The sequence below is a fragment of the Arachis hypogaea genome, chromosome 11, assembly GCF_003086295.3.
Source record: "Arachis hypogaea cultivar Tifrunner chromosome 11, arahy.Tifrunner.gnm2.J5K5, whole genome shotgun sequence".
Lineage (NCBI taxonomy): Eukaryota > Viridiplantae > Streptophyta > Magnoliopsida > Fabales > Fabaceae > Arachis > Arachis hypogaea.
Window position 1 is genome coordinate 148,233,767 of NC_092046.1, and position 24,582 is coordinate 148,258,348.

Here is a 24,582-nt window from a genome sequence, read left to right on the forward strand (position 1 = left end):
AATAAGGAAAAATGTTAAAAAAAAAAAATAATAATAAATCACCTATTCAACTTACTCTTTTTAATTTATCGAGCTCAATTTATTTAATCCAAAATCAGACTCAACACATTTAATCTGAAATTTAAGTAGGTCTGATTTAAAAAGTAAAAATTCGTTCGTTTTTTGGTTTTCCACGGTATCCCCCAACCCGGCAGGTCAAGGACTAATCCGTCGCGGTACTGAGCTCCATTTAAGGGTTTGCCGCTGGCCAATGGGTTGCTGCATGCACAAGGCGGGATTCGAACCCCCGACACTTGCTTAAGCGGACTAGTGAGCTAACCACTAGACCAACCCAACTAACCCCACGAATTTGGTCCATTTTGAAATTTGTAACTTTTTTGGGACTACAATTTATTTTCTTATCTTCGAATTATTTTTCTTATTATCCATCGGGTCAAAGACTAGGAAAAATATAAAAGGGAGAGTAGTACTAATACAACAAGCCCATATAGGTCCATGAAAAGCCCAATTGGCCCAACATTTTTTATTATTTGCCTGTTTTTTATTTGACCCACTATCATTCGGTTTTCATAACCATGAATTAAATCATCTTCTCAGCTAAGAGGGTTTAGGGGTTTGCACTTTGCAGTTTGCAGTATCAAACCCTCCCCTTTCAGCTAACGGTGTTTAGGGTTTTGCTCCTGCAGCAGTTGTTATTGTTGAAATCTTGAAGCTGAAATTATCAAAATTAGCGTGCGATGGCGTCTCGACCGGAGCTGGTGGCGCCACCTGAGATATTCTATGATGACGCCGAAGCTCGCAAGTACACTTCTTCTTCCCGTATCGTTGAAATTCAGGTTTTTTTTTTTTTTTCCTACCTGTACTTCTTTTCCCTTTACTATACTCAATTCCGATCCTGATTATGTTTACTTCTTAGATGAGCTTATTGAACTAATTTCTGTTTATGTTAAATCGAATTAAAACAAACAAAAATAGGCATCACTGTCGGAGAGAGCCCTCGAGCTTCTTGCTTTGCCCGATGATGGCATTCCCAAGTTACTCCTCGATATAGGTAATTCATTATCTTATCATTATTATGCTTATCATGATCATATGAATATGCTTTTATGAATGTGGAAGTAGCATTTTTTTTTTACAATTGTAATATTGGTTTATTTGTTCTATGTAGGTTGTGGATCAGGACTTAGTGGTGAGACACTTTCAGAGAATGGACATCACTGGATTGGTCTTGACATTTCCCCATCAATGCTCAGTATGTTATTTATTTATTTATATATTTATTTTTTTAGGGAGATAGATTGAGTTTAGATGAATTTTTGTTATTCCTTCATTCCTGTTATTTTGCTTTTGCTTTTGGTTTGTTGACATATTCTAATTTTAACTCTCAGATGTTGCTGTTGAGCGAGAGGTTGAGGGTGACCTTCTACTTGGTGACATGGGCCAGGTATTCACCCTAAAGCACTTTCAGTTTCCAAGTTGGTTCTTAATTTTGTGCATTTCACCTGTTTAATTCGTTTCTTAATAGCCTTTAGTTTTTGGTTTCAGGGTTTAGGGCTTCGTCCTGGAGTAATTGATGGGGTCATTAGTATATCTGCTGTTCAGGTGTGCTTTAATTAATAATTTTTGTAAATGTCTTAGCTTTGGGATTTTGCATTAGGATTTAGGAAAACTTTCTACCTTTGAATTGGATTTTGCATTACTTTAGTAGAGATTTGCTAATAGTGAACCAAGTGCAGCAGAAGTATGCATAGGAACACCCTAGGAACAACAAAATAATGGTAATAAATGAGGATAAGAAAATATAATAGATTATGAGTACCACAGCATGAACACCATATTGGAAGTGAATGTAATGCCTTTTGAGAAGAATTTTTTTTACTGGTACTTGGTTAGAACCTTTCTGTAGTGTCTCAATGTATTTGTAATGCGTAGTAAATATTGTAATTTAAAAATTGTATAATCCAATATAACGAATCAAGAAAAATTTCTGGTTTGAACCTTATCATGTGAATAAATCATGGTTTTCAACTATCAACCCTTTTTGTGTGTCTCATACTCTTATTTCTATTCTTAATTTTGTGAACTTATTTGATGATGATCCAGTGGTTATGCAATGCTGATAAATCGTCTCACAATCCAATACTAAGATTGAAGTACGTTCCGTTTCTTATTTAGTCCACTTTTAATTATTTATAATTTGAATCTCCTTAAACTCTTAACTCAAGGACTTGGAAAATTGCAAACATCTAATGGTTATTTTTTGTATTGATAAATGTTGCTCTAATAACATACACTTTTTTCCCCCTCTCGTAGGGCTTTTTTCACTTCTTTGTACAGATGCTTGGCAAATGGAGCTAGAGCAGTATTTCAAATTTATCCTGAAAATATAAACCAGCGTGAATTGATTTTGAAGGCTGCTATGCGCGCTGGATTTGCTGGTGGTATAGTTGTTGATTTCCCACACAGGTTTGAACACTTGTTACATAACTACTAAGGCTTGATTTGTTTCAAGAGGAATTACATTTTTTCTTATTGGTTGTTCAATCAACCTCCAAAAATTGTTGTCTTCAAGTGTTTGGTGTTGTAATCCTATTTTCTGGTCAATCTAGCCATAGGACATTCTGGCTATCAATTGAGCTAAATTTGTGTCCTTTTGATGAGGTAAATAAGTGTGTATTGTGAAGCACAAGAGATGTATGTGATCCATTCCTCTGTTCACTTGGCAGTTTTCGTTTTGTTTCTACATTGTTTGCACAAACCAGCTGAAATTTATTACATAATTTATCTTGGATAGGATCATCTTGAACTGTATATTTAACTTGCTTGCAAATGTGCATCGGTAGCTTATGACTCTTTGCCTAGCCCTCCCGTGCATTGTGGTCGACTAACTTGAAATTGTCTTATGACAGTACTAAGAAGAGAAAAGAATTTCTTGTTCTCACATGTGGTCAAAGAGCAGTAAATTCAATGCCGGAGGGTAAAGATGACAATGGGGAGAGTTGCTCTGATGATGACAGTGAAGATGAAGAAAATCAGACTGTGAGTGTCTCTTCATAACTATTAATTCATTTTAGATCTTTCCAGAGACAAATTGAGCTCTCTAGAGAATTAGAACTCCAAAAAATCGTGGCTTTTAGCATTCCCCCCTCCCCCTTCTCCCCTGCTTGTTTGAGCTTTTAGTTTATTGAACAAAAATAAAAATACTGCAGGTACGAGTTTCAGACAGGCATAGACCCCAGAAGAAACAGAAATGGAATAAGAGTGGCAAGGGAAAAGAATGGATAAAGAGGAAGAAGGAGCAGATGAGAAGAAGAGGAAATGCTGTACCTCCGGATACCAAGTACACAGGTCGGAAACGGAAGGATCGCTTTTAATCTATTTGACACTTTCCTTTCTGTCGTGCATACCATACCAACCCATATGCTATTTATAGACGGGCACAAACTGCATCTGTCCTGAAGGATAGTGTTGCGTGCTCAATGGAAGCTCCTCAATCAAATGGAGTAGAGGACAATGAACAAATTACACTGTGGTGTGATAACACTTATTTTGGGATCCTCAGTCATAAGGCTGTTCTTTAAATTATAGGCGATCTTTTAAAATCTTTAATTTTTGGATCAATTGGTGTAAGGAGAGTCAAATCTACATTTGCTTTTCTGTTTTTTATTATTTGACGAGCTACATTTTGCTACCGTGATGCATTCACGAGTTTTGTTTGCTTTCTGTGTATCATTTTTTTAATTATTATTATTACTATTATTGTTTAAGAGAACCCAAATGATTTGTGATAATGTGTTAAACTCTATGAAGCACGGACACGGGACACGACACGCGACACGGCGACACGCGAATTTTAAAAAGTTGTCGGACACGGGGATACGCATATATTAATAATATAATATATTTAAATAGAGATATGTCTTAATAGAGATATTTCAAAAACAACCATATGATATGTATTTTTCCTAAAGTGTATAGGTATTCAAAAGATAAAAATTCTAAATTTCTATGTCTTAATAAAGATAGTAAGAATTTTGTATATCACATGTACACAAAAAAAAAGTTATCTAAAGTCATTCATTCTCCATCATATATGGTTGATATCTTCATCATTAGAAAAAGTCACTCTTTCCAACTCCGGTTCATCAAGAGAAAGGTGAGCAACTTCAAGAACACCATTTTCTTCATCAATTGGTGAAAAAGCATCTCCAGCAATATCCCACATCATAGTTTCTCCTTTATTATATTGTGGAATTTTTCTTGAAAGAAGACGAAGATTAGTGTGGACAAATACTAAATTTTTTGCACGTTTAGGCTTCAACTTGTTTCTTTTCAGGGAATGGATAAAAGAATATGTGCTCCAATTCCTTTCACAACAAGAAGATGAAGATGGTTGCCCTAGTAGCCTAAGAGCAATTAGTTGAAGAAATTTTGCTTTACTACCATGAATTAGCCACCAAGACTTTGCATCAACTATGCCTCTATCATTCAAAGAGTCATAATCATCAAAGACACCTCTACCATCAGAAAAGTTTGCAAATTCAATGTTTACCTTTCTCCTTTCTTCTTCATTAGGAAAATACCTCTTCAAGCATTTAACTCTCTCATTAGTGATCTCAATATCTTGATGAGGAGAAACTCGTGTAAGATCTTCTCTCAACCATTGGTGGCTATAATACCTATATAATTAGTGTTTAAGCATAAATTAATAATGATTCAATTATCTTCACTTATAAATTAAAGTTATAAACAATAAATGTAAAAAGTTACCTTGGATTCAATGAATGTGCTAAACAATGAAGAGGTGTGCTACTTTTTGTCCATCTTTAAACTAATATTGAGTGCACAACATCGTAGAAGGACGATGACTCTTGTTCATCTTTTCTTTCATAGAGATATATAGCACTTTTTACTTTCTTGATCATTGAATCCCACATATCATGGACCAAATGAAGAGTAGGTGCATCTGTGTCTGTACTTCTTAAAACATCATAAATAGGATTTGTGAAAGCAAGAATATAATCAATTTTTTGCCACCAATTTTCACTCAAAATCTTTTCTGTAACAACTTCAGCTCTGCCAATATTATCTTCCTTATATGAAGACCACTTCTCACTTATAACCATCTCTTTGAGGCCTTGCTTTAACAACCTAAATCTTTTGAGCATCACAATAGTAGAAGCAAATCGAGTAGGAGCAACATTAAGCAACTTCAATGTATTAAATTCATTGAAAATAGATAACCTCATATGATGATTAACAATAAAATTTTTTATAAAAGAAACATCGTCAGCAATTTGAGTAATCCATGAGCATTCTTGATAAACAAAATTATTCTTCTCTGTATTCTTAGCTGCACAAATGTCCTTTAAAGCAAGGTTGAGAGTATGAACAACACAAGGAGTCCAAAAAACAGATGGAAATTCAGCTTCAATCAATAAACCAGCCGCTTTACAAACCGGCGCATTATCAGTCATAATCTGCACTACATTTGAGAGACCAACTTCTCTTATGACATCTCTTATTTGCTTTGCAACATAATCTTTGTCTTTGATCTCATCTGAACAATCTACAGCTTTCAAAAACATAGGCCCACTTTCAGTTACAGCCATAAAATTAAGAAGAGGCCTCCTTTGGGGATCACTCCATCCATCACTTACAATGCTCACTCCCTTTCCACTCCATGAATTCTTAGTAGGTTCTAACATTCTCTCCACATGTTGCTTCTCTTTCTCAAGCAAAGTTGTCCTCAATTTATTATATCCAGGAGGAATATAACCATTAATATAATTATTGGCAGCATAAGAAAAAGCTTTGACAAAATACGGATTTTTTGCTAGATGAAAAGGTAATCCAGATGAAAAAACATTCTAGCAATATGTAAATCTAGAGTCTCCCTTGCATTCACATTAAAAGCTTTCTCTAAAGGTCCAGTAGCTCTTTTTTTTCTTGAATCAATTTCATTTGCATTAGATAAGGGTGGAAGAGGAATTGACTTAGCCTTTTTACTTTCATGCAACAATGTACTTTCACTATCAAGTTTCTTAAGTTCTTCAAGCTTTGTTGATGTAACTTTTGCACAAAATCTAATTTCTTTTCCTGAAATCTTCAATAAATGTGCTCTTACTCTAGTATAAGAACCACTGAATAAAACTTTGCAAAATTTACATTGAAATTCAAGATTTCCGCCCCCTTCAATTTTATCTTTCTTTGTTACAAATTTCTATAAAGGCTTATCAACACTTTCTTCAAAATTATTTTGAACACTCTCTGAACTCATCTCTCACAATCCTACAATAATTTAAGAAACAAAATTATTTTTTTATAATTCAATTTCTTGAGCAAAACAGAACCAAAAAAAGCATTAAGAGCAAACAAAACCAAAGAAAATTATTATATAATACTAAACATTTGTGTAAGTAAGCTGAGTTCATTCCCAGCTATTATTGTTTAATGTTTACTACAAAAGAAACAAATAAAAACATATTATAAAAGGTGCGAATTACCAATGACCACAACAAAACCTTAACAAATAATCCTTCAATATGAACATGATTACTAAGAAGAGAAACATAACCTAAAGTTATGAATCAGGATTAGCATTAGAACCATGATATATATAATAACGGCATATACATAAATGCATATAGAACAAATTATAGTACAGACAAATTGCTATCTAGAGTCTAGACATTTACACTAAAACTCAAAATAAATTGATTTCTAGGAATCTTACAAGTCACTGCATATTCCACTTCATATACATAAGTGCTGAATACTGCCATATTATGTATGCTAAAAAACAAATTAACAATCAATCCAGTTTTTTTCCCCTTGTCTTTTTTCTATCAGTTCTGTGTCTTTCTATTACTTTCTAATTTCTAATCTTCTCATAGCAGCAATAAAAAATTATGAAAGAAGTCTCTAACAATATCTAATTCCAGAAGCACAAAACAAAACAAAACAAAACAAAACAAAACAAAACAAAACCAAACCAAGGAGATGCACATAACAAAATAGAAATCCAAAATCAAATGGAAGCACAAAAATGACAAAACAAATCAGAACCAAAGAGAAGCACAGAGGCCAGAGAAAAATAGAAATACAGAACCAGAAAATTGATTGATGGAAAAATAAATATTCTCCCTTACTTGAAATGGAGGATGCAGAAGAGCACGAGAGCAGGGCAACGGTCACGTTAGAAGTGGTGACCGGGGAGGTGGCGAACACGGCAATGAAGAGGTGGCAAACCGGGGAGTGAACGGCAGCGAACGGCGATGACAAGCACCGCAGAAGAAGTGACGGCAGTGAAGAGAAGATGCTGAGATTAAGAGTGAGTGGGTGTGGAGAGAGATGATGAACATCCACGGTGGTGACGACCGAAGGTGGCGGCGATGGCTGGAGGTGGTGGTAGACTGGCAGTGAGGAGAGGGTGAGTGGGTTGGAGCCACAGAGCCAGAGACGGGTTTGGGGGTGGAGGTGAAAGGTTAGGTTTTTAACTTTTTGTTAAAGTGAAGGGTGAAAGACTGAAAGTGAAATTGATGTTCCAAAATGGCATTGGGCCGTGTCCGGCCGTGTCTGGGCCGTGTCCGGCTTATTTTTTTGGTTTTTTGGACATGACACGTTTGGACACGGGAGACACGCGTGTCGGACGAGTGTCTCCGTGCGTCGTATCCGAAATGTGTCCGACACGCCGACACGGCAATTAAACAAAGTGTCCGTGCTTCATAGGTTAAACTAAATAATTTTTTGCTCCTGGATGTGATCTGTACAATGTGTCAATATGAGTACCTGTGTAATGATGTGATAATAAAATTCAGGGCTAAAAACTGAACAATCTTGTAACGTGAAGAGTGTGAACATGCTTGGCTTAGATTACTTTTTTGAAAAAATATTACTTAAAACATGCGTTCTCCTTTCTTCATTATGGACTCTCTCAGACAAACTTTTGGGTCTTTGCGAGCATCGTAATTTGTGTATCATACCACCTTTAATGAGACTCGTTTGCATTTGCTTCCGAAGTATTATACTAAGAGTAAATAGCCAAAATTATTCCTGAAAGATACTTCGATCTCCATTTTAGTCCTCGAAAGATAAAATTAATCGAAATCGTCCCCGAAAGATACACGATTGGTCACGTTAGTCCTTCCGTTGGATGATGACATGTCACGTTAAGTGTCACGTGGCATATGATGACGTGGGAGGCTAATGCCACGTGTCACAAGATGATTGATTGACGTGTGAGCTCAGTGACACATGGCATGCCACGTGTTAGATCAATGACACGTGGCATGCCACGTGGCACTTGACATGTAAAAAAGTTATTTATAATCAAAATAGTCCTTGAAAGTTCAGACGTAAGTTATTTTCATCTCTGAAATTTAAAAAATTAATCAAATTAGTCCTTATATAATTTTTTTATTTTTTCTTGATAATATTAAATTTAAAATATTTTTTGATACTACTAATTTTAATAAAAATGTAATTGACAATAAAAAAAATTAGCAATTGTATCTTTTCTTCTTAAAAAGTTTTTCAATAAAATTATCTCTCTCCTTTAATTCTTGTCAAAATCTCTCTTATTCTTTTCTATTCTAAAACCTTTTCTATTCTATTATTAAGAAGAACTTAAAGCTTAATGTTCCTTAGTATTTTCTTACATTTTGCTTTAGGAATGTTCCTTATATATATACTCAAAATTGAAATGTATGTATTTGTTAATCTAAATAAAGTTATATGCTTAAAACCAAAATTTATATATGTTAACCTAAACAAAGTTAATAAAAATTTATATATCTTTTTTTTTTATTACGATATTACTTTCATTTATGTTAACATACATAAGTTTTGATTTTGACCATATAACTTTGTTTAGCTTAACAAATACCTACATTTCAATTTTGAGTATATATATATATATATATATATATATATATATATATATATATATATATATATATATATATATATATTCCAGCAAAATGTAATAATGTAAGAAAAAGATTTTAGAATAGAAAAGAATAAGAGAGAGTTTGACAAGAATTAAAGGAGAGAGATAATTTTATTAAAAAAAATTTTAAGAAGAAAAGATACAATTACTAATTTTTTGATTGTCAATTACATCTCTATTAAAATTAGTAGTATAAAAAAATATTTTAAATTTAATATTATCAAGAAAAAATAAAAAATTTATATAAGGACTAATTTGATTAATTTTTTAAATTTCAGGGATGAAAATGACTTACGTCTGAACTTTAAAGGACTATTTTGATTATAAATAACTTTTTTATATGTCAAGTGTCACGTGGCATGTCACGTGTCACTAATCTGACACGTGGCATTGACCTGACACGTGGTATTAGCCCCCACGTCATCATATGCCACGTGGCACTTAACGTGACACGTCATCATCCAACTGACGGAAGGACTAACCTGACCAATCGTGTATCTTTCGGGGACGATTTCGATTAACTTTATTTTTCGAAGACCAAAATGGAGATTGATGTATCTTTCAGGGACGATTTTGGCTATTTACTCATTATACTAAATATTAAAATTAAATTCCAAATTGAATTGATGTAATAGTTAATTTATTAGTTTGTTTAAGTAAATATTGAAGATTCAATTTCTGTTTATGTATAAAATAACTCATTAACCAAACCTTTAAATGGAGACAATACATCTTAATCTTGCTTCTTAAGTGCAAGAGAGTAGCTAGAGCTAGGTCCGCGGGAGTTTAGTAATTTTCATAACATTTTATTATTTAGATTTCTATTGATTGGAATATCATAATCAAATATAATGTTATATAAAATATCAAAATTAAAATAGATCTAACAAAAAAGTATTTTAGAAAATAGAGAAAAAATTTAACTTTTAAAATTACCAAGTAATTAGTAATAAATATTTAAAGAAATCACTTTTCATAAAACATAAAAAAGAAAACAAGATAAATATAAACAAGGCTTATTATTTGAAAAAAAAAAAGACTTACTTGAGTTCTTTATATTTATTTTATTATTCATTCGCATTGCATGAAGTTGTGGAGAGATTTTTCATTTTTATTAATAGTTTTTTTTATTTTTTAATATATTTTGTGATTTGTTCAATACTAACAAAATATATTAATAAATATCAATAATTTCAAATTTCATATAATTAATAATAATTTAATTCACATCAATATTATAGTAATTATAGTTTTTCTTATTTATTTTTTCTTTTTCAGTTGTTATTTTTTTATCTTTTAAGTCACCAAAAAATTAGGACGTTACTTATAGAATTAACTTTTATAATATATTAATGCTTTAATCAGCAATCAACATATTCACTATTTAAATTACAATATTTTAGAGTCACCAAAAAAAAAAATTACAATATTTTAAGGTAGAATATATTTCACCTAAATAATAAATAGCGTTGTTATTATATTTTCCAATAAAATTTATTTCTATTCAGTATAATTTTTTTGGGGTCAAGTCATACACAAAAACTTGTATTATAACTTTAACAAAATGACTTCTCTTTTTATGAACTTATTTTTAAATACCTTCCATGAATATTAATCTATAAACCCTAAGGCCTAAACCTCTGCAAGAGGCAAGAGTACGGAAGAAGGAGCAAGCTGAAACCTTTGCATCGTTCTCTTCATTCATGCGATCCTGCAATGGCTGAAAACGAAATCAACACTCTTGTGGTGAGGAAACCCTGCTTTGGCCTCCCAACCGGTTGCACTCAGTGCCTCTCCGCTTACCTCTATCTCAAGTTCGCTCAACTTTCCTTCCAATTGGACTTCCACCTCAACAACCCTGATTCAGGTTCATTTCCGCACTTCAATTTCTCATCATTCTGGCCTTTCAACTGTTTTTCCATGTGCGTTTTCGTTAAAGTTTCACTTTTTATCTTTTTTAAGCTCATGGGTATGTAAATTTGTGTTTGTTTAGATCAAATTCCTTATTTTGAGCTTGGTGATTATGTGGCGTATAACAATGAGAAAGGAGGGTTGATTGAGTGTTTGAAGAGAGATGTTGGGGGGGTTGATTTGGACAGTGGGATCTCCTCACTTCCTGATTGGATTCAAACTAAAGCAATGCTCACAACTTGGCTTGCTGATGCACTTGCCTATGAACTTTGGGTGGGATCTGAAGGTTATTCCTCCTCTCCTGCTTATACCATCTATTATTCTGATCTTCCATGGCCTTTAGGAAAGGTCCTCTTTTGGAGGAAAGCTTATTGGATTAAGCAGAAACATGGGATAACTAATGAGAATGCTGAGTTAAAGAAAGAAGAGGTCAGTTTCTATTGTCTCTCTTTCCCTTGCAAATGGTGTGTATTTCAATCTATCTTTGATTTGGTACTTATTTATTGTTATAATTAGTGATACAGATTTATAGGAGAGCAAACTCTGCATACGGTGCTCTGTCAACTTGGTTAGGTGAACAAAGCTACTTATTTGAGAATAGGTGACTTCTCTGGCTGTGCATTTCATCTGAAACATAAAAGCAATGCTGGACTTCTTTTTTCTCTTTTAGTGAAAGTGGTAACTTTATCGACGTGGTGCTTCTCTATTCATATGCTTTTCTCTGTTTGCAGACCATCAAGCTTAGATGCTATTTTTCTTGCGCATGGATTAGTTATTCTTCAAGCTTTGCCTGTAAGTTGCACTATCAGTTAATTGTGGTACTTTTGTGGTAGTAAGGCGTATTGTATTGGTCGATTGGTTTACAGTCAATTAAAAAGTTGGACTTTGGATAGCTATTGTTACATTTGTCACCATGGGTGTGTGATATATCATGAACCTAGTCAGATTCACAAATTAAGGAATCAATGTTGTTTTTTGCTTTAGTTAAGTGACAAAAAAGATACATTCGGAAAAAGGATTATGTTAGGGAATCCATTTAGAGCATATCCGTATATTAAGTGCGCTGAAGGAAAATTGTAACTCTGCTTCTTGCGTAACTCGTTTGTGCCATCAGGAATCGTCAGTGCTGCGATCGAAGCTCTTGGAACATGCCAACTTAGTTAGATTTGTGCAACAGTGTAAGACAGAACTTATTGATGCTAGTCCAACTCCTACCTATGTCCAGCAATTTCATACAGCTGGATCTTCATCAACTTCAAGAAGTCGTTCAACCTCAAGTAAGATATTCTTATTATTTTGTATATGCACTCTTTTCTTGTGGTTTGTTTGATGGGATTACCTTAAAAAGGTGAGATAATCATTCCTAGGATTCTTTTCACAAAATTTCTAAATGGACCATAGGTTTCTTAAATTTAAAGGTGTGTTTGGTGACTGAGGGGTATTTTTTATTAATGATTTTGGTGCCTAGATTTGTGTTTTCTCCATCATATTCTTTGCTTCATGTTAATAGAAATGAGTTGCTGGTAGTCATATTGCACCCTGAGCATGAAATGTCTGAAAAACTTAGTCATCTAAATTACAGGACAACATAACCTTACTTTTGAGCATATAGAAATTTAACTATTGGAAAATTATGCAAGTGTTTAGGTAGAATACTACAAAAATTATGATCTGATCTCCATTTGTACCCACTCATATTTGTTGTACCATTAGTGCCTGATAACTATGTGAAGAAGCATTGATTTGCTAACTCGTGCTGTGTCGTTTAACTTGTAGGTTCAAAGACCAAGAGCAAACCCAAGAGGGAGAAAACAGAGGAGGAGAAAACCTTTAAAAGGAGGTCCAAATATTTTGTGGCAGCACAGCTGGTTGCTGTTGTTGTTTTCCTCACTATTATGACTTCATTTGATGATGCTGCAGTGGACTTGGATGATGCTGATGGAGGTTATGGTTATGATGAATAGAAAACAAAAAAACCATCCACGTATTTATTTCATCGGCTCTCTGTTTGATAATACAAATTAAGAATTTTGGTTCTCATGCCAAATTAGTATAACAATGATCCATTTTTGTATACAGGTGTTGATTTTCAACAGATTGTCAATTGTAATTTTTATTTAATTTGTATCAGAATAGTACTACTAATAATCCACATACCATTTCATTGGGTTTGAGAATTTTTATTATCTGGTGCACAATGTTATATAGAAATGCAAAACTGATTTTTCAGAAGACAGAAATCTTGATGAACAGAAATCTTGATGGCTGCCTACTCAAAAAGATGGCAGAACAATTTTATGTATCAGCATATATACTTTTATCAAATCAAATAAATGTAAAACAGAGCGAGCGGAAAAGAGGTAAACTGTAGGGGAAGGAGATAAATGATAAGCTCCTCTTTGAATATTTGAACTCCATATTGGAGGAGCTTTAAAGTCAATAAAAGAATGGTAAATAAAATTATTTATCATTTCCCTACCCTAAGGCTACTTAGTATCAAAAAACTCTCAAACATGGGTGAGAGACTTTACATAAAACTTTTTCCCCTCCCCTTCCTATTCCACCACTCTCCAAAACCTACCCTTAAGTAAATTACATTCACTGGCACTAGCTAATTAAATAAATAAGCCACAAAATGCAAGAGATCACGTTCCAGTCACACAAGTTTGTTGCTGCTGCAACTTCTCATTCTCCCATTGCTTAACAAGTTCATTGTATCCCTCAGCAGAATCAACAGCAAACTCTGCCATTGAACTCATAGCAGCTGACATTCCAGCACAAAGTACCTTAATAGCGATTTCAGCCAATTGCTCAGTACTCATTGCCTCTTCTACCGGTCCAGCTTCCACCATTTCCATCCTCTCATTGGTTTCCGTTGATCTACCAACATTTTGTCGAGAATCTTCTTTTAGCTGTTGTGCATAGAAGGACCCTATACCAGCTGCAAAGAAGTCTATGCCGTCCAGCACCACTGATTCTTGTATCGCGTCCAGTCGCCTTGACCACTGAACACACAGTCCAAACAATGGGTGAGTGCTACCTGACCTGCGAGGAGAACATAGTAACTTTGATGCATCAGGCTCGCATCTCATACACCGAAGCAGCCAGCCGGCAAGTGCACGAATGTAGGATCTTTGAGAAGTGATCCATGACTCGAAGGTGCTTCGCCAATTCCTCAACTCAGTTTCAAGAATTGAAGCAGAACAAGCAAGCCTATGTGGATCAGTTATTGACATGCCAGACTGTTTTCTGACATCAGTGCCAGTTAGAAGAATCTTAGCTTCATCCAAGGTTATTTTCTGCATCTGATGACATTCTGCCATCACATTCCACATCTTTGCCAGCCTGCATTTATATGGTTTAAGAATCAGCAATATGCATGATTATATGCTATGAATACTGTGATATATCTGTTGCATTTGATATGGTGATCATAGTCTATATTATATTTAAGAACAAATAGCATGTTGCTCATGATGAAATCAGGAAAGTATTGAAGATGTCACACACAAAACTCTGTGTGTATAGGGTAGGGTTTCCTTTCTTTTTTTTTTTCTTGGGTTGAAAAATATAGTACTAGCAAGCATGTTTGAAGAATGTAGTACTAGCAACCATGTTTGAAGTCTGAAGTCAACCTATACATCTATCTCCTTGTATTGGAGATAAGTTTTAAAGCAGCAAACTTTTGTATTGGAGATAATGATTTTTTATACATACCCTTGTAGCAATTCAAGAAGTTGGGGATGCAACTCTTCATCCCTTAGAGTTTCAATTCTCTTGGAGATTGCTTCAATTGAGTGAATTGAAATTGTTATCTGGGTATGTAGATCTCTAATGGCTGCTCTTGTTTTATCTACATAAGATTGGTCCTCTCCTTTCACATCATGGTTCTTGAGTTGCAGACATTTCTTCTCATACGCAATTCGAACACGTTCTCCAGACTGTTGCAGAAGAAAATGGGTATAGCAATAAGTTTGCCATTATCAAAATGTATGCAAGCATAAGCATGATGACCTGTAACAATAATAATCTAATAAAATTCAAAGAAATGAGATGCTAAAAGGAAAATTACTGGATATTATGTAAAAGGTTAAGAGTGTTATTTGTTCAAATTTCCATTCATCTAATATAAATGTTTCAAGTAGCTATTATCTCTATAGTTCATAGGTATGTTCAGTATATACCCTAACTTCCTCGTACAGCTTCTTCTCCCAAGCATATAACCTGTCCAATGTTGATTGATGACTACCAGAAAACATACATTGTTCCTCTAAGGGATCACTAGTGCCCTTGCAGCCATCATCCCCAGTGCTTGAAGAATTATTCTTCAAAAATCTTGATGATGAAGACCGGAACAGCGCTACGGGATTCAACAATTTTGATGCTACAAAAGAAGTATAATTTAAGTTTAAATTCCTGAAAATTTACAAATAGGTATGAGTAAAAAAGAAAACAGAGTACTTAGTTCAAGATTATATGTATTCAGTATAAACACATGTGAAGATTAACAAATTCTTGTCCACAAGAAGAAGTTAGCTCAGATTGCATCATGAAATCCAATATAAGATTCCATCAACCCATTTAACATTCATATCTCCTCCAAAAATAAGAATTTTTAGAATGGATATTCTAGAAACTTTGAGGCTTAACTCACATTTTTGAGGACTATGAAATGCAGGACTATGCAAGAACAATTTCATCAAATTAAAATTATGTATTATAAACTGCACCAAACCTGACAGCTCATTAGACGTCGACGAATTTTGAGCTTTATTGACCTCTAATAACGCTGAAAATTCATTGGCTGCATTACAAACTTTTGTGAATTGAACATCAAGATCCCTGATTACTTCTGCCATGCTTGTCGGCCTTCGGTTTACATAAACTGTAAAACCAGGTGTATCTACCTTAGCTTCTTGATTACCAACTGCCACTTCCTGATGGCTTGTAGATTCAACTTGACCTGCAGTTTGAACTTTTGATACTTGAAATCTTTCACTGCCACTGCCTTTTTTTGATTCTTTGACCTCATGTGCAATTTCAGTTTTTGTTCTGTCCACTTTCTCCTCGTCTTCAACCGTGACCTCTTCCTTGGTGGAGTTTATATCAGTTCTGGTTCTTTCTTCTGCAACATTTCTCTTTCCAACAAAATCTTCTTTTTCAGTTTCAACCTCTTCAAGGTCTGGAATTCCTTCTGCTTCTCGAACTTGCCTCAATCCTCGGTCCTCATCATCCGCAATAGTCTCTTCAAGGCTACTTCTGGTTGGGTATCCGTAATAGTCTAATGATGTAAAAGGGTTCCAAAAGGAATCCCATTGAGATGTTTGAGGAGAAGGGGGAGGAATACTAGGCCTATTATTGGGAGAATAAGCAAAAGCTGATGAGTTCATAGGTGAGGATTGCATGGCAAAGAAACCATCATCCATGGCATATTGCTCCATTGGAGAATATGTTTCAACTCGAACCATTTCGGGGGATTGAGGCCTTTCCTCAACCAAAATTGGCGGGTTGCCACTGGGCCTTAGATAATTGACCTTCAAAGTTGAATTGGATGAGAACTCAATTGTTGTTGGAGTGAAGGACTTGGATGATATGGAAATGAAGGCTGGACTAGTCTTCTTCACAGGTGTTATGAAAGAATCCAATGAGAACTGGTGCGGCTCGTCTCCTTGAATGTAATTTCGCATGGCAGCCGAGACTCTTTTCAAGGATTGGATGTATGCTATGTGGCCAGAAGCAAATTGTGCTCTTTGCTCAACAGCTTGTTTGATGAATCTCTTTCTATCTTTGCAAATCTGAACTGATTCTTGATCATCCAACCTTGATTGAGAACATCCCATCTCTTATTCTAGCTTGTTTTTTTTCTGTTTCCCTTTTAGTCCTATGAATGAATGAATATTTCTCAGGCTTGCATTGAAATGGAAATCAAAGAAGAATCTGTCTGCAGAAAATGAATGAATGAACACAAAAAGAGAAATGAATACAGTAATTTGGATGCTTTTCTTTATAGTGAAGTCAGAAAAGGAGAATGAAAGTTTGAAACTTGGTGAAGAGAAACAAGTAATTGAGATTCCTCAAGCATTCCAATTCCCTGTGTCCCCAAAAAAAAAAACCCTAGCTATACTCTATCAGTAAATTAATTAAGAAAGAAGCATCTAAAATGTGCAACACATGAGCAATTGAAAGTGAAAATGCAGACATTGAAAGAGATGATGATAATAATAATAATAAATTAAGAGTGAAAACAAGAGAGCGAGTCATCGAATGGAGAAGCATACTCGACAATGGCGAGCAAGAGCGGGAAGCTTTGATCAGAGAAAGAGAGAGACGTTGAGAATAAAGTAACGGTCAAAACTCAAAACATAAAGACGACGAGACGAAACAAAACAACTTCAAGAGAAGAGGGAAAAAGTTTTAATATAATAATATATATAAATAAATAAAATAAATTTGAGGTTGGGTGAAGAACTGGAGATAAAAAAGTAACAACAAACATAAATCTTATCAAGCAACTTAAGTTAGTACTTAGTGGTTAGTACTCTCAATTGTGTTCAGGTTTGAAATGTTTTTTTTTTTTTTTCAATTTGAATTGGGAAAAAAAAATTTGTTTAGTGGAGATTAAAGTGAAAGGGGAACCATGTACCTTTGAAAGAGCCAAGGTAACGGCCCCATTGATTATGATTATGTGTGAACCAGATTCAAAATTGCCATTAAAGTTTGAACATCAACGTAACAATCATTTCGCATAGGTTTTTGTTCAGATTTATAGTAAAATTAGAATTGAACCGATCAAAATATAATTGGTTTAGTTTAATTCGAATTTATATTTTTTTGTATATGTACTCGAACTAAACCAAATCAATTAAGAACGGATTGGTTTGGTTCGAATAATTAGATACCTGATGACTTTGAAATTTATAAAAAAAAAAAAAAATTTATTTTAAAACTTTAACAAGTACAATAAACATGTAACATCAATAGAAATAATACAAACATATTAAGCACTAAATACATTAAAAACTAAACTCATTAAAATTCAAACATATTAATAATGAATAATCATTGTCTAATATAAAAGCCTTATATATTTTTTTATTTTTTTATTTAATTAATATATAATTGGATTTGCGGGTTGGTTCGGGTTCCGCACCCCTAAAACTGATACTCGAACCAATCACTAACAAAAGTCATCAGTTTGGTTCGGATTGGACCTGATTACCCGTTAATTTCAGAATCAATTTAATTGGTTTGGTTTGGGTTCGGACGGATAATCGAGTACTTGCTATCCGTATTCGCCCCTAATTTCACAGAAAGTACCAATGGTCAAATATCCTATCCTATCCTATAGTAAAAAGTAAAAAATTTTCGAGTTAATCCCTTAACTAAAAAAACAAAAAGGATTATATCCTATGGTGATTTATTCTCACCTTAAATCTCTAAACTGCTCTAACTGAATAGAGAGAATTCAATTCATTATTTAGTAGAAACCATAGTTTAGATTTTGCGTGCTACTGCCAATAGGAGATAACAAGAGATAATAAGGATAGTATTGTAATTTGGTTCATCATTTATGGAGGAGGAATAAATAGTAAATGATCCAATTTGTCACTGAAAAATTATTTATTTTTTAAAGTAATTTTCGAATTTTTTTTAAATCAATTTAAATATCAAATTATTTTTCATGGAAGAATTATAACATTTACTTATTTGTGGATCTCAATGCAACAAGTGCAAGTGGGTAACACATGCGCAGACACGACAAAGATTCCGTAACGTAACATGATGCACACATGCTTCTCGTTCATTCCATGCATGGATTATGCTGCATGGATCCTACACCCACACATACGTTATACTGTAATTAATGCTGTTATGTTTTTTCTCGTTAAATTGATGCATTTCATTTTATTAACAAAAAGAAGAGACACTAGTGGCAAGTGAGTACTAACGCTCAGTTTGGCAAGTTTTAAAAGTAATTTTGTTGAGTTTTTCACTTATAAAAAATAGTAATATTAATGTTTGGTGCAATTTTTAAAATTAAATTACGACTTTTTAAAAAGTTATTTAGGAGCTTATAGAGAAGTTAAAAAAAATAACTTCTCTCATAATACTATTATTTTTTACTATATTTTTATAAAATAAATACTTTTAAAACTAAAAATCTAAATACAAAATAACTTATTTATAAACTATTTTTAAAATAATTATTTATTATTTAAACTATTTTTTCAAAAAGAATTTAATTAAGTTGTTTATCCAAACTGAATCTAAGTAGTGAATAGTACTTCTTAAATAAGGTTAACAATAAGTTTTGAAAATGTTACAACTAGTAGAAAACAGGGTTGAAAACTTGAATATTATGGATTAGTATTTGTTTGATTTATCTTTTCATTTTGTCACGAATTTTGTAAAGTTTATAAATTAAATTCTTAAACTGCATAGTACATACTGTACACATTATTCACTGTCCAACGGCTGAGATCGATTGATCGAAGCAGCGCTGCACTCTTTTGGTGGGAACTTTTCCATTCACACTCTTCGCTATTTTCAAGTTTCAATATTTTGAATTGAACTTGGTTTAGACTTATAAATCAGCAAATTCGACATTTTCATCATGTTGCTGAGAAACTATTGAGTAATCTTCAACTAACCTTTTCGCATTAGTTGCTAACTTGATTGGAGAATTCTTTAAAATTTATAAATATATTTTCTTAATTTATATTTTTATAATGAATTAATGATAGTTAGCTCGCTTTTGTAGCATTAATAATATAATAATATTAGAAAACCTTTTTCTTTTTAGGTAATGTGTGATTTCTCGACCCACTAATAAATATTGAGGTGTTTTCCATGTAAGGTTCATACATCCACTTCCAACTAGCCCCCAACAATTCTAAAGCCCAATTTGTCCGAATGCTTTTTCTTAAAGATCCAGTAAGATCATTGAGGGCCTCAAAATAGAAGTTTGATGAGGTAGAAGCCCAGAGAGTTTAGTCGAAAAATAAAAGAAAGCCATATAGTTGGGCCAACAAGATCAAACAATGAATTTGGTTTCCTGTGAAAAAACAATAAATCTATGAGATACTTTGAATGGAAAGGAGTAGAAAATTAGTAGGGGTGGCAATACTACCCGAACCTGCGGGTACTCACTCCATTCTTATCCGCTTGGGGCGGGTAATTATCCATCCCTGCATCGGGCCGGGTTCTTGGGCAGGGTGGGACGGGTCGGGTTTAGGTTAAACCCACTCCTACCCGCTTCGATATATATAATATATGTAAATATATATACTTTTAATATATAATATATATAAAATAATTAGTAAAATGATTAATCGTATTGTATCATTTAAATTTTTACTTTAATTTATGTTATGTATGTAATGATGGTTATATAAATTTTAAAATTAATTTTATTTGTTAAATTTTAATAATTATAAAAGCGGGTAAGGACGGGACGGATACCCAATGAAGCAGGCGAAATTTAACATTTTATTACTTACGAATAGAAGCGAAATGGGATTGAGTAGGTCAAAAATCTGCCCCTACCCGCCCATTGCCACCCCTACAAATTAAAGATCAGACTTGATAATGAGTACAAATTTGCCACATTATATACACAAGAGATGTTATATGTTTTATATGTCCATGATCATTATCAAGTCCAATTCTTAATTTTTTCTAATTATTGTTTTACATTGTTTGATTGTTAGTATTATTCAATTATCCTGTTTTGATTTTTTTTTAAATTATCCTTATAAAAATTAATCTAACTTAAACCAATTTAGTATGTATTCATAATAAATTATTTTAAATTATATTGATTTACCTTTATTATGTACTTAAAATGATTTAGTAGAAAAATATATTTCATTATAAATTAATTTATGTAAAACTAAATTACTAGGAATTTTTTACTTGTGTAATTTGATTTTACTTAAACCGATTTACTAGAGTTTTCACCTTTATTATAAGCACTTTTATGAAGTTTAAAATTTTTATTACACAAATAAAATAACATGATTTATTATACAAATAAAATAATACAATTTTTAACATATGTTTTTAATATTAAACACGCGTGTGTGAAAATTTATGTATAGAAATTCGAATGAGTCATACCATATATCATATATGATATAATATTATAATATAATAATCTCTCTACTCTTTTGATCATTTCTCAACCCAAAAAAAAGTGTTATTATTCGTTGTTGAAAGATTGAAGGGATCGAAGAATTGAGAAAAAAAAAATTGATTGTATTGAATTAAATTTTTGTCGGTGGTATATATATAAGTACAAAATAGTAGATAAATTCTAATTAAATATAATTACTCTAACTAACTGTAGTGAATAACATAGTATGCCGGGGGACCAAGCAGGGCATAGCTAGCGGCGTCGAGTCCGTTGTGAGAGGCGCTTAAAAGGCCGTTAAGGCATTACACTAAGGGGCCCCGAAATTGGATAGGGGGAGGGGAGAGGTTGCATCCACCTTCTATTGCACCCCCTTTCTTTTAGTAGGTTAGGTGGTCGAGATAGGGAAGAACTATCGGTAGAGGCAGCTCCAGAGGGGGTTCAGGTTGAGGCGGTTGCCGACCAAGGGGCAGCCGTTGGGAGTGCTGGCAATAACGACGACGATAGAAAAAATGAGACAATGTCAGCTAACAGTCCTTAAAGACTTCCACCCTTTCTACCTATCCCTAGTCTTCCTAGGGGGTACTATTGCCGACTCACAGAAAACCAAGCCTAAGGACTTTCATACCAGGAAATGGAAGATGTGCCAAATCGTCCTCTATCAACGTAAAGTTAGTCCCGCTAGAAAGACTATGAGGAAGGAGTTGGCATCGCTGATATCTCCCTTTAAGGTGGAGCATAGATATCATGTATGTCCAGTTTGGCCATCAAAAATCTGAACTGAGTCAGAGAAAGTGCCTTTGTCAAAATATCTGCAACTTGGTGTTTACTAGGATGTACACGAGTTTCACTGTACTGGATACTACCTTCTCACGAATAAAATGACAATTCATTTTGATATGCTTAGACTGCTCATGTAGAGCAGGGTTAGTGGCCACGTGAATCGCTGAAATATTGTCACAGAAAAGCATGACTGAATTGAGATCGATGTGAAAAAACCTGAGCAATCTAAGTAGCCACACAATTTCACAAGATGCATTCGCGATAGCTATAATATTCAGCTTCCGTGGAACTTTTGGAGACTACTGCTTGTTTGTTGCTCTTCCAGGACACTAAAGAATCACCAAGGAAGGCACAGTAACCAGTTGTGGAACGCCTTGTATCAAGGCAGCTTCCCCAATCAACATCACTGTAAACAGACAGATTGAACTTGTTCGTTGCTGGAAATAAAATGCCTTGTTCCGGAGCCAACTTAAAGTACCGAAGAATTTGGTGAACTGCATTAAGATGCGGGACACGAGGGTCAGACATGAACTGTGCTAGTTTGGTGACTGCAAAGGCTATGTCCGATCAGGAGATTGTTAGGTACATCAATTTGCCAATGAGTCTGCAATAAGCAGACGGGTCAGCCAAGGCCTCCCTTCACCTGCGCGAAGCTTCAAATTTGTATCCATGGGAGAGGAAACAGGTTTGCAACCCAAGAAATTGGTGTCCTCTAGTAGTAAAAGGGTGTATTTACGTTGGGACAAAAAAATTTCCTTGCTGAATTTTGCCAACTCCAAACCAAGGAAGAATTTTAAGTCACCAAGAACTTTGAGCTTGAAGACTGCCTTTAGTTTTGCTTCAACTCTTTTGATGCTGTCATTGTTGGGTCCAGCTATGATGATGTCATCGACATAGACCAAGAGGAAAATGGTTGACAGGCCGTCACCAAATGAAAACAGAGAATAATCACTTTTACACTGTGTGAATCCATGCCGGAGTAGTGTTGTACAGAATTTAGTGAACTGTTGACGTGATGCTTGCCTCAAACCATAGAGTGATTTGGTTAATTTGCACACTAAACCTTGATTTCTCTGTGGATGCCCAAGCGGGACTTCCATGTAAACCTTTTCAAATAATTCTCCATTAAGAAAAGCGTTGTTTATGTCCAGTTGTAGAAGATTCCAATTCTTGGCGGCTGCTATGCTCAAGAGAACCCTGAATGTGGTGATCTTTTCCACTGGGCTAAAGGTGTCTTTGAAATCGATCCCTGCCTGTTGTGTATAGCCTTTTGCAACCAAATGGGCCTTATACCTATCGAGAGTGCCATCAGCTTTCAATTTTGCCTTGTATACCCATTTGCAGCTAATAGTGTGTTTGTTGGGTGGTAGAGGGACTAGTTGCCAAGTGTTGTTCGTCTCTCAAGCTATGAGTTCTTCAGTCATAGCCTGTCTCCACTGCTCATCTCTCATGGCCTGATGATAGAAATGTGGTTCAGGTATTTTGGTCACATTGACAATAGTGACCTGATAAGCATGGTTAAGTCTGTGGTGGCTAAGGTAGTTAGAAATTGGATATGGAGTGTTGGTGTGATGGACATAGTCTCAAAGATAGTGAGGGGTTTGATGGGGTTTGGTGGACCTTCTAAGAGGTTGGGGGGCTCAGAACCAAGTATGGCATTGTTTTGACACAGAGGTGGTAAGGTTTCAGTAGCAATATTTTCTAGGAGTGGTTGCACATAAGCAGTGGGATCTGGATCCGAAGTAGGTCTTGGGAGCATTGTGTCATTGAATAGATCAGAATCAAGGTCAGGGTTTAATTTGTTGGTGAATGGAAGAACGGATTCATGCAAAAACAGCGTCTCTAGATACGAAAAATTGTTTTGATTTTAAATTTTACAGTTTGTATCCCTTGTAACCTATTGGGTAGCCAATGAACACTGATGGGTCAGCTCGAGCATTAAATTTTGATCTTCCATTTGAATTAGTAGCTGCATATGGCAGGCAGCCAAAGACTCCTAACCTCTCATATGTCGGTTGTTTGTTGAACAAGATCTCGAATGGTGACTTGAAGTTGAGCAGTTTCGATGGTATCCTATTAATTAGAAATATTGCCATGGCGACACACTCTCCCCACAATTAGATAGGGACCTTGGATTGGAAATAGAGTGCTCTAGCTACATTAAGGATGTGCTGGTGCTTCCTTTCAATCACTGTGTTCTGCTGAGGCCTGTATGGGCAAAAGAACTGGTGGAGGACTCCCTTTTCATGCAAGAAGTCAGTAATGACCAACTCTTTTGCATTGTCTGATCGGATTCATTTGATCTTGGTATTGAATTGAGTTTCGGTTAATGTATAAAACTATATGAGGTAACCTGCAGCTTCACTTTTATTATGCAAAAAATAAATCCAGCAAAATCTGGTGCAGTCATCAACAATACTAAAAAGATATTTGTAACTATTATATGTTGGCACATGGTAAGGTCCCTAAACATCACAATGAACTAAATCAAATGCATTCGGATACATGTTGTTATGTGACTCAAAAGGAAGCTTTTTGAATTTTGCTAAGGGACAAATTGAACAAACAGAATTGGAAAAGGGTTCATTGAACAGGGATAAACTTTGTAAGGTTTTATTAGATGCATGGCCTAATCTAAAATGCCAAAGCTCAGATTGACAGAAATTTACTTTAACAATGTCAGGTATTGGAACCGAAACTGGTGGAGTGATCTTGGAAGGTGGCTCAGGCTTTAGGATGTAAAGTCCATTGCTTAAGTCACCCTTCCCAATCTTCCTCCGTGAACTGGGGTTCTAAATGTCAAAGA

General features: G+C 34.4%; 3 protein-coding genes and 1 long non-coding RNA gene across 5 annotated transcripts; 2 read left to right on the forward strand and 2 right to left on the reverse strand.

Annotated features, from left to right (window-relative positions):
* Window positions 1-552: 552 nt before the first annotated feature.
* LOC112723587 (18S rRNA (guanine-N(7))-methyltransferase RID2) lies at window positions 553-3,778 on the forward strand. The gene is made up of 9 exons (XM_025775005.2): window positions 553-836; window positions 976-1,051; window positions 1,169-1,252; window positions 1,389-1,444; window positions 1,546-1,602; window positions 2,104-2,153; window positions 2,314-2,466; window positions 2,910-3,039; window positions 3,210-3,778. Exons 1-9 carry the CDS (start codon window positions 738-740, stop codon window positions 3,372-3,374), a joined length of 870 nt encoding a protein of 289 aa, XP_025630790.1. The 5' UTR covers window positions 553-737; the 3' UTR covers window positions 3,375-3,778.
* Window positions 3,779-3,885: 107 nt separating this feature from the next.
* On the reverse strand, window positions 3,886-7,520 carry LOC112723586 (uncharacterized). Its single transcript, XR_011867980.1, has 3 exons — window positions 7,152-7,520; window positions 4,771-6,291; window positions 3,886-4,679 (listed from the first exon to the last, which is right to left on the reverse strand). It is a non-coding gene; the product is annotated as an uncharacterized lncRNA (long non-coding RNA).
* Window positions 7,521-10,421: 2,901 nt separating this feature from the next.
* Window positions 10,422-13,038, forward strand: LOC112723589 (mitochondrial outer membrane import complex protein METAXIN). Its single transcript, XM_025775008.3, has 6 exons — window positions 10,422-10,817; window positions 10,944-11,290; window positions 11,386-11,462; window positions 11,593-11,653; window positions 11,976-12,138; window positions 12,638-13,038. Exons 1-6 carry the CDS (start codon window positions 10,667-10,669, stop codon window positions 12,823-12,825), a joined length of 987 nt encoding a protein of 328 aa, XP_025630793.1. The 5' UTR covers window positions 10,422-10,666; the 3' UTR covers window positions 12,826-13,038.
* A 189-nt stretch (window positions 13,039-13,227) lies between these two features.
* LOC112723588 (nitrate regulatory gene2 protein) lies at window positions 13,228-17,367 on the reverse strand. 2 transcript variants are annotated; one of them, XM_025775006.3, is made up of 5 exons: window positions 17,140-17,367; window positions 15,597-16,802; window positions 15,046-15,245; window positions 14,579-14,802; window positions 13,228-14,206 (listed from the first exon to the last, which is right to left on the reverse strand). In XM_025775006.3, the coding sequence occupies exons 2-5, from the start codon at window positions 16,699-16,701 to the stop codon at window positions 13,507-13,509; spliced, it is 2,229 nt and encodes a 742-aa protein (XP_025630791.1). In that variant the 5' UTR covers window positions 16,702-16,802; window positions 17,140-17,367; the 3' UTR covers window positions 13,228-13,506. The 2 variants fall into 2 exon arrangements, with proteins under 2 accessions (XP_025630791.1, XP_025630792.1); XM_025775007.3 differs by having other exon boundaries at window positions 15,597-16,742; window positions 17,140-17,223.
* Between the last annotated feature and the right edge of the window lie 7,215 nt (window positions 17,368-24,582).

What these genes read in the sequence shown, in the direction of transcription:
- LOC112723587 (XM_025775005.2), top strand. Translation starts at nt 738, where the DNA reads ATGGCGTCTCGACCGGAGCTGGTGGCGCCACCTGAGATATTCTATGAT. An exon ending in CAAGTTACTCCTCGATATAG is followed by an intron (nt 1,052 to 1,168) that starts GTAATTCATTAT and finishes TGTTCTATGTAG; the next exon opens with GTTGTGGATCAGGACTTAGT. An exon ending in TACTTGGTGACATGGGCCAG is followed by an intron (nt 1,445 to 1,545) that starts GTATTCACCCTA and finishes TTTTGGTTTCAG; the next exon opens with GGTTTAGGGCTTCGTCCTGG.
- LOC112723589 (XM_025775008.3), top strand. Translation starts at nt 10,667, where the DNA reads ATGGCTGAAAACGAAATCAACACTCTTGTGGTGAGGAAACCCTGCTTT. An exon ending in CTGAGTTAAAGAAAGAAGAG is followed by an intron (nt 11,291 to 11,385) that starts GTCAGTTTCTAT and finishes TTAGTGATACAG; the next exon opens with ATTTATAGGAGAGCAAACTC. An exon ending in TTATTCTTCAAGCTTTGCCT is followed by an intron (nt 11,654 to 11,975) that starts GTAAGTTGCACT and finishes TTGTGCCATCAG; the next exon opens with GAATCGTCAGTGCTGCGATC.
- LOC112723588 (XM_025775006.3), bottom strand. Translation starts at nt 16,701, where the DNA reads ATGGGATGTTCTCAATCAAGGTTGGATGATCAAGAATCAGTTCAGATT. An exon ending in AGCTGTACGAGGAAGTTAGG is followed by an intron (nt 14,803 to 15,045) that starts GTATATACTGAA and finishes CTTCTGCAACAG; the next exon opens with TCTGGAGAACGTGTTCGAAT. An exon ending in CTTCTTGAATTGCTACAAGG is followed by an intron (nt 14,207 to 14,578) that starts GTATGTATAAAA and finishes ATATAAATGCAG; the next exon opens with GCTGGCAAAGATGTGGAATG.